Source organism: Cucumis sativus, chromosome 5, assembly GCF_000004075.3.
Source record: "Cucumis sativus cultivar 9930 chromosome 5, Cucumber_9930_V3, whole genome shotgun sequence".
Taxonomy (NCBI): domain Eukaryota; kingdom Viridiplantae; phylum Streptophyta; class Magnoliopsida; order Cucurbitales; family Cucurbitaceae; genus Cucumis; species Cucumis sativus.
The window spans coordinates 20,238,564-20,253,519 of record NC_026659.2 but is presented as its reverse complement, the minus strand read 5'-3'; the positions used below and the strand labels follow the sequence as shown (position 1 = coordinate 20,253,519).

Below are 14,956 nucleotides of genomic sequence, written 5' to 3'. Positions count from 1 at the left end.
TTAATTCAAATCGTTCATGTAGAGACATGTGAATGAAGGTATCCTATTGTTACGCTCTGCCCCGCCCCGCTAGCCACTTCATGGGACCAGGAGGAGACGTGCCGCCTAGACACCCAACGTGTACCTCTCCACGAGATACAAGTTGAACGATTAGTAAGCAGAACTTCTCAAACCAATCTCCTATACATAGTTCCAACTTTGAACTCAGGAGATCTTTACAACTCAATGCAGCAGAAACACTTAAACAACCAACTTAGCTTAATCGCCTAGCCTTCGACAATTAAACTTATTAGCTATTAAGCGATAAACACAATGAAGATACTTAACACAATACAGTGGAAAGATAGAAAACACAACTCTGATTTTATTACTTGATCCAATACTTTACAAATTACATTTCTTTTCTCGCAAGTCGGAAAAATAAAACATAAGTTCTAAGTTTCATGTCTTTCCTTCATCTATTGGATGCTACTCTTCATGTCAAGGTGTTTAGGAGTATAAAAACCTCTTTCTAATCCTTGTCCTTGATCGCCTAGCAACCCATCTCAAAGACAAGACTCATCCCACACACAAATTGAGATGCAACCATCTCCAAACATAATAGCTTTAAACCATCTGAAGATAGATAACTTGATCAGCTTTCCCGCGCGTCACAATCTATCTTACCTTTACTTGCTTGGCCTCAATGCTTGGTTAACTGAGAAAAGGAAACTTAAACACGCAAGTCAAATACTCAGTGAGGAAAGATTTCAAAAAACCTTTTTGGGAATACAAGTCAAGCACAAATTCATTTTCCTTTCACCCCATCGCATAAATCATAGAGATCTCAAATTAGCTTCTCTTATTTCTTTCCACCCAAGAACATGAATCCTTCCCCTCGTCAAGCCTATTGCGATCCACTCTCGCTAGTATCTTGTGAAAAGTTTTTAATTCATTTCTTGTTGCACTGACCGTCCACATGACGCTTATGTTCACACCATATAATCACTACTCACTTGATATGAATAAGGCTAATATGAAGTTATAACAATATCATATTAATTGGCTAAACTCATTAACCACATTAAATCGATATTAGTTAATTGTGTACACTACCCTAAAGACTCAATAGTTTAGTCTTTAATGTTCATGGATATAGACCAATAACAACAAGTTAGTCCTTCACAAGTGTTCATAACGTAACATCAATTGGGTCAAATTATCATTTTACCCTTAGGTTACTTCTTAATCCTTAAATATTAGTGCTCCGGTAATGAACAATTTGTTCATGGTCCAACTAGTAAATATAAAGCTCTTTTGTGTCATAGTGAGGGTAAGACTCTTTGTTTAAGTCCTTGAGACACTATTTAAGAGAATATTCATTAACTTACTCAAGATTATTTAAATTTGGTATAAGATCGTGTACTAAGATCATTTAGATTGGGTACAAGATCATGTACCAAGATCATTTAGATATTGTCATCACTATCTATCTTAGATAGATAAGTGATAAGTACAAATGATCATTTACCAAGATCTAAACAATTAGTCGTCTATCCCAGATACACAAAGATAGACTGCTATCACTGTTTATCCTAGATAGATAAATGATAGAATCAAACGATCGTTTACCAAGATGTGAACGATCATGTACCAATATGTAAACAATTTTTAGACTATATTATGTGACCGTTTTAAATTAGAAGTTCTTGCATGCATGTGTAGTTGATTGATTGATGGATATTTTTGTTAATTCACATTGTAGGCCCGTGAATTTTTTCTCTTTTCAACATTGTTTTATATAGCGTAAATGATGTATCAGTTTGTTCTATTTATAAAAAAAAAAAACCCAACTTTAAATTTTACTTTTAATAGTGATAAAAAATAAAGAAATTATTTTAGTAGGGATGAAAAAAGGTAAAATTTAGAGAAATTGTAAAAAATGACAAAATGGACAAACTATTACACTTTATAACAAAATCAAGTGTCATGGGTTTTTGTTATTTTGTGGTTTTTTTTCATACGGTGTGAATAGTTTGTTTTTTTTTTATTATTCTTGAAAAAATTCCAAAATTTAATTGGTTATAATTTTTTAATTAATTTTATTAACTTACCCATTTTAATATTTTAAAATTGAAAAATCTCAAACCCTACCATATAGTAATGAAAGATTTGTCTGACAAAGAGGGAAATAAGAAATTTCGCAAATGTCCTAATTTGAAAATTATTTTCTTGAATAGAAAATATAATATTTTATGGACCATTATAACCTTTCAATAATTATTAATGAGATGTTTTATTCATAATATTATTTAAAATATTTTTTTATTAAAAATTATTTGAATTTAATATGAATTCCATAATGTGATTAATGAATATGGTAATAAATTTTAAATATTTTTCAATTAACTATAAATCAAAATATATTATAACATGAATAGTTTTATTCTAATTTGTAATAACAGTATGATATCTTCTTTCCAAGACTATCTTTTTACCTATTATTTTCCATCGTCGGCAACCATTATTGTTCATCACTTGAAGTTTTAAAAAATTCAATCATAAATTTCTAATTTCTTTTTACTCTGTTTTCACACTTTTTCGATAGTCAAATTTGTATTCAATTTTGTAATAACTGTAAGCTGCATCTTCTTTATAAGTCGTCGACATTTACAATTCTTCATCACCTGAAGCTAAGATAATTTCCACAGTAATCATTTGTTCTTTTACCCATTTAAAATTAAATAGTTTAACATCAAGCTACATGATTAGATCATTGAGAGTATATCATCTGCGTATATATCGTATATTTTAATGATATACCCCTCATTCTAATGATTTTCTGATGTGATTTAGTAAATATATACCACATATTATTTATCATTATACTAGTTTTATAATATTATTGCAATATATAATAGTTTGTATATGTGATTTATTATATATTTACCACATCTTGTTTACATTTATATTAGTTTTATAAATTACCCGTAAGATATAATCCTTTTTAGTTGATGTTTTATAATATATATACCATATATTATTTACAATTATACTAATTTTATAATATTATCGTAATATATAATACTTTGTATATGTGATTTATTATATATATATCATATCTTATTTACATTTATATTAGTTTTATATATTACCCGTGAGATATAATACTTTTAGTTGATGTTTTATAAAATATATACCATATATTATTTACAATTATATTTTATAATAACCTATAGTTGTAATATTTGTGAGTCAGGATAACCAGTATTGCAGTCTATTTCGATGGTTTTTTCAACGAAACTAACAATTATGTTAGTTATAGAACATTCAAGATATACCCAATGAACATTTAAGATATACCCAATATCTATAGGAAAAATCCTCATGTGACGGTCCTAAAAAATGTCTTCTTCACTCCGAAACCTCAATAAACCCTAAGATATAACACATGCAAAATTTCATTTTTTGTTTCGTTGCCTATTCAGTCTAACATCTTTCTAACATCTTGAATATATGTAATATACCAAATGTCTACTATGTATTGAATATATACAATCTAACTTGGTATTTTTCGGTCGTCGAAAAACAGAGGAACTGGTCGGCCGTCGAATAACTTCTTTACTGTCGAAATCGATGAAACCCTTCTTCTTCACTGTCGAAAACGAAATCGTTGAATAACTTCTTCACTATCGAAAGGGATTTTGATTTTTTTGAATATGGAAAGTGAGAAAACTGTTCCATCACTTTCCTATTTTAATGACCCGCAATCTTCTCATTATAATTAATATTTCTGTATATTTTAAAACAATAAAAAAATATAATATGGGCGGATTGGTAATTTGGACATATTTTTGTGTAATATTGTAGTTCATTTGGTACATTTGTGTAGAATATTAGCAATTTATATATATATATATATATATATATATATATATATATATATATATATATATATATATATATATATATATTATCATATGGTAAATTAGGCTATATGAGTTAAAAGAGTCTATAGAAATCTATATGGACTAAATAGAACCTAGACACCAAATGGATTGGTAATTTTCCAGCTTTTAAATATGTAGTTCTTTATAAAAAAAAATGTTAAAAAGCACTTTTGGTAACTATAATTTGACCTAACTATTTAGATTTAACATGAGCTCAATATTTTTAAAATTTTAAAACAAAACAAATACTACTTATTTTATTAAATAAAACATAAAACAAACCATCTAAAAACAAAATTTTTACAAACCAAATAGAAAAAAAAAAAGAAGAAAAAACTAAGAAAATAAACCTAATATGGATCTTATCTAATTTTAAAGATAAATATAAAGTGTTCAAAGCTTTTTAAAAAAAAATGACAAAAAAAAAAATTTACCAATCATGGCATGAAATAATACTCATAAATCTTGAAAACGTGGAAAAAAAATAAAAACACATCAAACAGAAGCAGGATTATAAAGTCTAGATATGGTAGGTCACGGGTCTTTCTCGTAGCTTACTAGCTTGTCTTATTATCTCCATATATAATTACACAATTTCAGTCATACTCTCACCTAAGCCTATCAATTTATTTTAATTATGGCATAATCGATAGTCAATCCATATAGTACCTAAACAATTTTAATATTAAATCAAAGGTGGGATAGTAGAAATATTAAACTCGTTTGTAAAATTGGTGGATGGAAATTAAACCACCCAATTAACCTAATGATAAGGAAAATAATTAATAATTTTACTGCCCAAATCAATCTCCCATTAAGTTACCCAAGATGAGAGTTGAAGTCAATTCTAATTTTGGGAGAAAACTAAGAATTTAATCAAAAGATCTCCTATTGATTCTTCCAAGAAAAACTCTAAATTAATTTAAAAATAAACCTTAATTAGAGCATTAATTAAATTTGAATGAGCACTTGAAAACCTATTTAAAAAGACCCAAATAAAACACCCACCCAAACTCACCAAACTAAGATTTGGAAGAAGCGACGGACGGGTATGAGCGACAGCAGCGTGGCTCGTGAGACGCGCTAGAGAAGAGGTGACATTAATGTTCACGTGGGGAAGAACTCTCTTTCTTTCCTTTTTCCTTTTCCTTTTAACTTTCACGCACTCCAATGGAACCATACCCATTTATAACAACTCGATCATAAAATAAAATTAAAAGATAATTAAATTAGAAATACTTTCATTTGTTACATTTAGCTAATCAACTTTTAATTCTATACCAATTTAGTTGGTAAATTTTTATATGTAACAATATAATTCTATACTTTAAATTTGTGAAAATTTAGTCCTTAACAAGAAAATTTATCAAAATTAAATGTCAACTTTTATTTTTTTATGATGTAGATTTCGTATTTTATAAAATATATTAAATCTCCACATGCAAACTATCATCCAAGGCGAGATGACTAGAAGTTTTGCTAAGACCTCCATGCACATGTTGTCATCCTAGGCGAGATGAGATGTAATAATGATATTATCGTTGACTCTTTAATACATAATCTCCATGACGACTATCTTGCGTAATACAAGAGAAAACATTTAAATTTTGTTTTATATTTATTGCTCAACTTTTTCTTTCCTTATTTATTTTTATAATTAAATTTTCTTATTTAATTAACGAACGTTTTGATTCTCATAATAACGTACCAACATTCTTATTCCTCCACTATATATAAACTCCTAATTGCTTTCATTTTGAGACATGAGAAAAACAAGAAAAACATCCTTTCAAACTATTTCTTTGTGAGTTTTCTGTGCAATAAAAAATGTCTATTTGAGTGTTGGTATTCCAAACAGTCTCTGTGTAATTTTGATTGAAGAACAATGTTTCTTTTATTTTTTTATTTTGGAGACGTTGATGCGATAAAAATTCGTTTGCACAAGTGAGATCCACGACTCAATTTTTCTTTCTTTCTTAACTAGTTTCTATTTACAGTAAGCGTTTTGACCATGCGAGTTGACCATTAGGCGAACTGACTAGTACGTGACAAGTTCCTGTGAGCCGAATCTTAGGCGACTTTGACCAATAGGCGAGTTGACAAGAGAAGACATTCTATTCAGGCTAAGATACTATCGTATAAGGCGAGCTATCATGCATTCAGTCTAGGCGTTTAGTCGAGAAGTAACACCTTCTCAACGCATTAATCGTTCAAACATAAAGAAAATTTCTCACATTTATAACATTTTCCAAAAAGAAATAATAATTAATAAATATAATTTAGGGTAGGCAAGGAAGAAGTAGGGGTAGGGTAGAAAATTTCTCACATGTTAATTACAACCTTCTAAAAAATAGAATTATTTCAAAATGATAAATCTGTTGAAAAATATTTACAAATATATCAAAATATCACAAGTTATGGACTACAATAGACTACTATAAGTGTTTATCTGTGCCATGATTGACACAAAAGTAGTATATCACGATCTATCATAAGTAGACTGATAATTTGTCATATTTGTAAATATTTTAGTTCATTTTTGCTGTAACGGAAGACACTTTTAAAACAAGTAAAAAACAAATAATGAGAGGGTCATTGAGAAAATAAGTATGAAGGGTTGTCTTTTGTCAAATCATATTTATTTTATAATTATGATGTATCTTCCCGTCGCTGCTTTCTTCTAACTTTCCTGATTTCTCTTTTGGTGTGAGTTATTCTTGAGCTCTCCTCCTTGTATACAAACATTTTTATTGATGGAATACATATTTTTGCATTTAAAATATGATGAGATGTTAAGGAGGTGTCAACCTAGTTGAGGTGTTTTAGGTCCGACGTGTATCTCCCAAATTTCATCTATCTACTATTTTGTTTAAAATACAGTAAAATAAAATAAAATAAAAAGAAGGAAGATAAATATGTAAGGTGGAGAATTTCTCACATGGACAATATTCTCTTGACATTGGGGAAGAGAATTGCAACTTAACCATGGTTAGAGTGATTTCTCACATTGAAAACATTATCTAATATGTAAGGTGGAGAATTTCTCACATTGACAACATTATCTTTCCTTTGGGGAAGAGGATTGCAACTTAAAGTATGGTTAGAGTGATTTCTCACATTGACAACATTATTTAATATGTAAGGTGGAGAATTTCTCACATTTACAACATTATCTTGCCTTTGGGGAAGAAGATTGGAACTTAAACTATGGTTAGAGTGATTTCTCAAATTGATAACATTATCTAATATGTAAGGTGGAGAATTTCTCACGTTGACAACATTTTCTCGACTTTGGGTAAGACAATTGCAACTTAATTAACTATGGTTAGAGGACAAAAACAAAATTCATATAGAAGCTGGAAGATGCCAATTATTGTCAAATATGTGTTAAGAGAGGACCACGTTGAGGAGCTATGGGGCTTCGTTCAATTTACTATCACCAAATTCTTTGCTAATCATCACTAACTTTTGACAAAAGTACCACTTAATTAATTTTTGGTCAATTTTATATGATAAGTTTCATACATATATAATTACAAATTCAATTTATATGTATGATGAAGGCTGGTCACGTGGTGTAGTTTTGTCAATTCATCTGTTCTTTCTCGTGTCAGTACAGTAGAGTGGTTGTACGTTTGGTCTCAATTCATTGCAACAACATAATACTAATAATGACAAGAATTTGGTACGTTAGCATGGAAGGATGAGCCTTATATGGCCATCGGGGTAATAACCTATCTTTTACTTTTTTACTGTTTTAGGATAACTATTACCATCAAGTGTCCATTTTAAGATCATATCTGCTCCACCTTAATTTAATCACAAAACAAAAATTTGGAATGTGAAAAGGGTATTAAATTTACTTTGCATGTATTAACATACAAACTTTTGAGTGAATCAATCATTCAGCAAGCAGATCATCAGGAGATTATGTGTATATATTCAAACCCCTATGAAGATTTGCTATTTTAATTAATGGATAGATATACTTCTTTTATGGCAACGAAAATATTATTGTGTTTTAGGAGGGTTTGGATGGAAAAATGTGTAACATGATGGATAATTTTGAAAGAAATACAAAAACAAAAATTTTAGAAAAGCAAATAAAACGTTCTAATTATGATATATAAAGAAGTTAGAACGTTTGATTTTATATTACATTTATGTTAAGTGGCATTTTGTCGTGTTTTAGAGAAATATGCATCAATTGAAAGTAAATGATATTTTGGGTATATAAATGAGGAATAGTGTGACAGAAGTAGGTGCGCAATTGAAGAAGGTTAAATTGAAAGGTTATTAGCATAGAGAGGTCAACAAATTTACAAAATAACAATGGCGGCAGTAGTAGTGGACGTGAAAGGAAAAAGTAAATCAGCTGCTGTTTCATCTGTGGTGGATCTGGATCCACATCCATATGACGGAGTTTTTGAAAAAGGAAAATTTGAAGTAGGTGTGATCACCAAGACAACAGACATATTTTCAACTTCAAAGCCACTGTTGGTGTTCACACCCAAAACTCCAGGTTTATATCCAGCCATTTTGTTCTTTCATGGCTTCAGCTGTTATGGATCCTTCTACACTGATTTCCTCACCCTTATAGCTTCCCATGGCTATGTTATTGCTGCTCCACAGGTAAAACCCATGCATAAACCTTAATTAGCTTACTTATAATCTATATGTATGTATGTACTTACAAATTAAGAAATACTCCCACGATTATATACACTCATTTTAAGTTTAATTTTGGTCAACAAAAAAATGGGACAAAGTTAGAGTTTTTCATGGTTTAGAGAGATTGTCTATATATCATTAATTCCAAACATTTTGCTATATTTGATTGTTTAAATTTTTTGAATGTGAAAAAATACATATTCCTTTAGTTCTATAGTTTTGAAGAATAGGTGTTGGGTTTATAGATTTTCAAGTTTTACATTTTTAGTTTTTGAGTTTTGAAAAATAGATGTATTTGGATCTGCTGGAACATGGTTGGTAAACTATTTGTTTTCTGTTTTTTGTTTTTGAAAATGAATTTTTTTAAAAGTGTGTTTTTGTTAGCTAATTTACTTTCTGTTTTTTAAACAATAAACTTGTTTTTAAAATTAGGAACGAAAACTGAAAATGAAAAAATAATATTTTGTTTTAAAAACGAAAAAACAAAATCTGTCACACATATGTTTTTGCTTTTCGTAAGCAAAAATTTAAAAACAAAAACAAAAAATTGAATAGATTATCAATTGGAGCCTAAATTTTCAATACAGTTTCTTTTTCTAAATTTAAAATGTCATATAAATATTTAAAATAATAAAATTTCTTCCTAAAACTTTTAAACTCATTCTTAAAATCTTAGAGCTAAAATATGTAATTCATAAATTCATAAAACCTAACGGACCTATTTCTAAATACTTGAGAATATAAAATGTACCTCTTCGAACCTATGAACCAAAACACACATTTTCTTCTAGACTCAAACATTAAAGCCTTATTTATTTGGTAATTATTTTTTTTAAAGCTAAGTCTTTAAACATCTCTTTCATTTTTAAAATCTCTTTCTTTATATCTATTTTTTACTCACGTTATCAAAAATCAAGTTAAATTTGAATAACTAAAATAAAGTTTCAAATATACTTGATGAAATGGTTACAAAATAGAATTACAAAATGGTCAATTTTTGTAAGGTTTTTTCCTTAAAAATACTTGATTGTTAAGTAAGGGCTACACCCATGATTGTGTACAACAATTGGTCATGGAATGAACTTTTATAATTCATAACTTATTATTTATTTTTATTTTAACATTTTGATATTTATTTCGCCACTTTATTGGGTTATTGGAATGAAACAAACATATATTGTTATTTGGAAAAGAAATATCTTTTTTTGATCACTGAAAGAATTTTTATTTTTGAAAATTTATTAATGGAAGGCGAGAAGAGAGATTGTGGGAATAAAGATGAGATAGACGAGGAAAAAGATTTAAAAAAATAGTTATTTTCTAAATCATAATGACACTTCCACATTTGATCCATTTTTTATATATAAATAAAGGACATTTAAAACTATTCATAAAAACTTAAAACATGAGGACTAAATGCTCCTGTATTTTTCAAAACTAATTAAGTTGATAAAAAAGGTATATTTCCTTATTATTTTCGTAGTGTAAACCTAACTTTGTATTAAAAATGAGTGTATAATACTTTGGTTATAATTTCAGTTGTACGTAATGCCAACCACAAGTGAAATGGATGAAATAAAGTCAGCAGTAGATGTGATAAAATGGTTATCGTCAGGACTTGACCCATTACTCCCAACCAACGTGAAAGGAGACCTTTCAAAACTAAGTCTATTAGGCCACAGCCGAGGTGGCAAAACAGCCTTCTCCTTAGCCTTAGGCTGGGGTAGCCCTTCTCTTCCCTTCTCCGCCATAATTGGCATCGATCCAGTAGCTGGAAGCAAATTCTTCCGACCCGAACCCCAAATCCTAGACCCCCCTTCTCAACCCTTCAAAATTTCCTTACCCATCACGGTTGTCGGGACTGGGCTAGGTCCGCAGAAGGCTACTCCAGTCACATGCGCCTGTGCTCCCGATGGCCTCAACCATATTGCATTTTTCAAAAAATGTAAGCCTACTTGCGCCCATTTTGTGGCTGTGAACTATGGTCATATGGACATTTTGGACGACAACCCGCCTGGGATGACAGGGTATTTCACCAATATTGCTTGTAAGAATGGGAAGGGCCCAAGGGACCTTATGAGGAAGTGTTGCAGTGGGCTTGTGGTTGCTTCTTTGAAGGCTTATCTCGACAATGATGTGTCAATTCTGAACGCGATTTACGATGACCCTTCTATTGCTCCTACTGAGCTAAATCCTGTGGAGGTTATTTACAAAACACCCTCTGCCTAAATTTCATGGTCCACCCTCACATGCCTCACGATTTAATATATTATGAATTTCTTTGACTCTCAAATGTTGTAGGTCAATGAATGTTTCCTAAAATTAGTTGAGGTTTGTGTAAGTTATGATATGAAAAAATAATAAATAAATTTCAAATTTTCCAACTTTCATTTGTATGGAATATATAATTCAAGTGTGTGAGATAATATACCTTGAAAATTTTGACAAATTGACAGAAATAGTACTAAAGACTAATTAGTTGGAGAGTTGAATGGATATAGAAATAAGATTTTGGAGAAAGATTGTGTAAGGTTTGGAGCTAAATAAAATTAATGGTCAAATAGTGGTATTTGTTTAGTTGAGATTCTAGCTATTGAATATGAAATTTTATATTGTTTGGTTGTCTATGAATGCAATACATAGAGATGCAACAGTGATATATGGGATGACTACTATATTCTAAGATTGATTCATATGCATGCGTACATGTCCATCATAAAAAGTATTTAGAAGATCAATGTATTTTAAGTTGCTTGGAATAGATATACAATACAAGGGATTCATTATGGAAAGATTACAATAGAATGAAATAGACAATTTAGGCAAAATTAAAGGGCATGGATTGAGGAGAGAATCGTGGATATGAAATATCGTCTAATACTTCATTTGTGTGGATAATTCATTAAAGCTCTAAGTATGCAATCAAATTTGATAATGAGTTAACAACATGTGTTGAAACTATGACATTATAATGCTACTCATATTCGTTACTTAAAGCTTCTAACGATATGTCAAGTTTTCCTTTCATATGTTTAAATATAAGCACTGTAAAAGAATTTTTGGGTAAATGAGGGTCGTACTCAAGGATTCCGTGTGGTTATCAAATTGAACGCACTAATTTTATATCTTATTTTCAAATTGAACCCTAAACCCTATTTTTCAGGAAGAAATAATTTCTCACCTAGAACTTCAATGAAAAGTAGAGAGATAAAAGAGGGCAAATTGGCGAAAATGACAAAGTTTCAACAAGATTGTTGATCTCTCTAGTCTGTGTGTGTTCAATTGGGCCCTTGAGGGCTATATATAGGTGTCTGATAAGAACATCCTTCAATATCTTCCTTATTTCGTTTGACACCAAGAATTAAATTCCATGTGCCCTATTGCGCAGCTTCATTGCATCAAAAGATCCGTTGGATCTGGCAAATAATCTGAACTTTGTGTGTTTTCTTTTCCAGGAATGGGGCTTACGTTTTAAAAACTCAGGTGTTTCCCTTCTTGCTTAATTTATTAAACCATACTAAAATACATTGATTCAAGAGATCTTGTTTTTATTTAACTAAGTTCTTTGAGCCAGTTCCCTTTTTTTAACTCATATCATCGTTTATTAATTATTTCAATCCCTAGACATTGGAGCTATGCTCATCCTTTTCGATTACTCACATTCGTTTTGACGTACCCGACTATATGAAGTGTAGGGAGGGAGCTACATCGAGCAAGTGTCGTTTACATGTTAACTTTTATCTAAGGCAATACGATGACATTGGTAGTTTATTTTTAAAGAATGATTTAGTTTTTAGTTCTTTTATCAACTTTGTTAGGAACTTATATTCAAGGGTTTTGAATGCATTAGCTCAAACCTCTTACACTCCTAAATTTAAGAGTACAGCGAGGTCTTCATTGCTAAAGTTGAGCATAAGTTTAGAAATAATTTATAAAAGAGCTTTGAGATAAAGTTTGCTCACCTAGTACATTTTAAGAATGTTTAATTTCCTCAAGGCAATTGTCATTAGATCACTAAAGTTTGAATTAGCTAAAATTACTAAATAATAGTTAAGAAAATAGTTATAATCATTGAAGTTGTTTTTGCGAAGACATCAAGACAATAAACAGTACAATAAATTTAAACAAGCAATAAGTAGAGATAAATTGTAAAATAAGTTGATGAAACTCTTGCAAACCTCGAAACTCCACAAATCAGAGGTAAAACCCCATGAAACAGCAAAATTAGAAAAATCCAATTGAAAAACCCCAAAAGGGGTTGAAGGAAAATGACATAAAAAGGCAAAATAAGAAGAAAAGAAACTACTCACGTTGATTTCATTTGGGTAACGATTGAAATGGCAGAGGATAGAAGCCCTACAAGCACAAAAGGAAAAAAAATTACAGAGAGAGAGAAAAACAAAGGAAAGGGAGAGGGGTTACCTCTTTGGGTGCAACTTTCGGACGAAGCTCTGATTGGCTTTGGAATTGGAAGAAGAAAGAGGAAAAAGAAAAGTTAGGGTTAGGGAAAGGAGAAAGAAGAAAGTGGAGGAAGTCCAGTTCTGGAGGATTGAAGAAAAGACGTGCAAAATTATATGTGAATTGATTGAAGAATTTGAAGGAGAAATTGGGAGAATTTGTTGAGAAAATTTGAATCCGAGAAATGAAAGAAAAAGGCGGGCACGTTTGGAGTCCTTGAAAGAGGCGTTCTTGAGGTTGGGCTTTGCAAAAAAACGGGCATTTTAACCTTTTATGAACGTTTTTTCTTCCATTCTTTCAATTTGGAATATATACAACTATCTTAATATGTCATTTTTGTTGTTCTGTTGTAGCGTACAAAGACTTACATTATATGAGTAGAAGTTAAGAAAACTAAAAATGGAAAGTATACCAAAAGAAATCAAAATAACCAAAAGACTCAAATTTAAAAAGACTTGAAATACTTGATAAAAAATTGCAAAGCATTCTTGATGAAACTTGCAAAGCATTCGTAATAAAAAGACTTGAAATATGTGAGTAGACGAAGTTGCAAAAATTAAGAAGGGAAAGCATAACAAAGGAAATCAAAATAACCAAAAAAACTCAAATTTATTCCTCCCTCACATTTTTATCATCAATTCATCGTGGGGTTGTGGAGGAGGATTAACATATTCAAACTGGCGAGGTTACTTTGTTGGTCTTCATGTGGGATTACTAGCTAGGCAGGTACGCGTTCTGAAAACATCATGAATACAATGAATTAATGTATTGAACTGTCTGTCTTGCCTTTGTGAATGGCATCGAACAAACTCACTCAATTTCTATATCGCTCTTATTGTTGAACCAACCTGATGTTCCCTACGTCCAACTTGACAGTGAGTTCCCCATGATTCTGCTGAAAATTTTTCAACTTTTGCTCAAGAATTTCATGATCTCCTCGGAGATCGATCAGCAGAGTAGTCTTAGTAGCATTGGACAATAGCATTTGTCTCGCTCGTCTCTCATGCCACATCTGTTTATGCTCCTCTTGAAAATGATAGATTTGGAACAAATGTAGGTTGCGTCGAACGCCTATAGCATGTGATCTAGAGCTTTGTTGATTAGTGCAAAGACAGTTTGTGTGATGAACTGAAAAAGATATGGTAAGATGGTTTTAAATGGTAACTCCCTATACATCAAAAAATCATGAAGAGTTTGATGGATTAAGTCACTCGTTCCGAATGGAACTTAAATTAACATGCCAGTCGTAGAGAATTAAACTAAAGCACTCTAAGTTTCATGAATCTTGAGGATTGAGAAGAAAATTGAGGAAAATTAAAAATTTTGAACACTTACCTAATTTGAAAGTTCTATAAAATATTTAAAAGTTCGAGTAATAGTTTAAATAGTTTATAGTATAGAAAACAAGATTGGACGTTTTATTCTAAAGACATTATGAATGTGACCCACACTTTGTAATTAGTACAAGCTGAGTGATCCTAAGATGGAGATACATGTGAGTGAGGACAACTGACCTATATTGATCCACCATGTTTTGTCTCTAAAGTTCATACTATAGTCCAAGGAACATTGTTTTTTAGATTCTGAGTGTATTACAAGCCGATCTCTTTTTCAATAACAATTTATTAAATAATATCTCAATAACAATTTTATAATTTGAATAATAGAAAAGTTTAACACTCACAAATGGTGAGTTTTAGGATATAAAACTAAAAGGTAATTTCCCTGGAACTCTCTCACTCATTACTTAACCGCATTGAGGTGCCCTCGTTTTTAATATTTTAGGTTAATAACCCCAACGCGATGTATGACGTAGAGAGTTGTAAGATAACTCTCGGTGATGTCCGATCTATTCAATATTAAGTAAAATTACAAAATCAGCTCATATAAAACTTTTG

At 30.5% G+C, this 14,956-nt stretch overlaps 1 protein-coding gene and 1 long non-coding RNA gene across 2 annotated transcripts; one reads left to right on the top strand and one right to left on the bottom strand.

The window, feature by feature from the left end:
* The first annotated feature begins 8,153 nt into the window (after positions 1 to 8,153).
* Positions 8,154 to 10,990, top strand: LOC101206529 (chlorophyllase-1). Its single transcript, XM_004143732.3, has 2 exons — positions 8,154 to 8,561; positions 10,140 to 10,990. Exons 1-2 carry the CDS (start codon positions 8,262 to 8,264, stop codon positions 10,827 to 10,829), a joined length of 990 nt encoding a protein of 329 aa, XP_004143780.1. The 5' UTR covers positions 8,154 to 8,261; the 3' UTR covers positions 10,830 to 10,990.
* Positions 10,991 to 12,650: 1,660 nt separating this feature from the next.
* On the bottom strand, positions 12,651 to 13,500 carry LOC116404027. The gene is made up of 2 exons (XR_004216959.1): positions 13,023 to 13,500; positions 12,651 to 12,956 (listed from the first exon to the last, which is right to left on the bottom strand). It is a non-coding gene; the product is annotated as an uncharacterized LOC116404027 (long non-coding RNA).
* Between the last annotated feature and the right edge of the window lie 1,456 nt (positions 13,501 to 14,956).

Bases quoted from the DNA above. Each gene is read 5' to 3' on its own strand.
- LOC101206529 (XM_004143732.3), top strand. From the start codon at position 8,262: ATGGCGGCAGTAGTAGTGGACGTGAAAGGAAAAAGTAAATCAGCTGCT. The intron at 8,562-10,139 runs GTAAAACCCATG...TTATAATTTCAG, and splicing joins ATGTTATTGCTGCTCCACAG to TTGTACGTAATGCCAACCAC.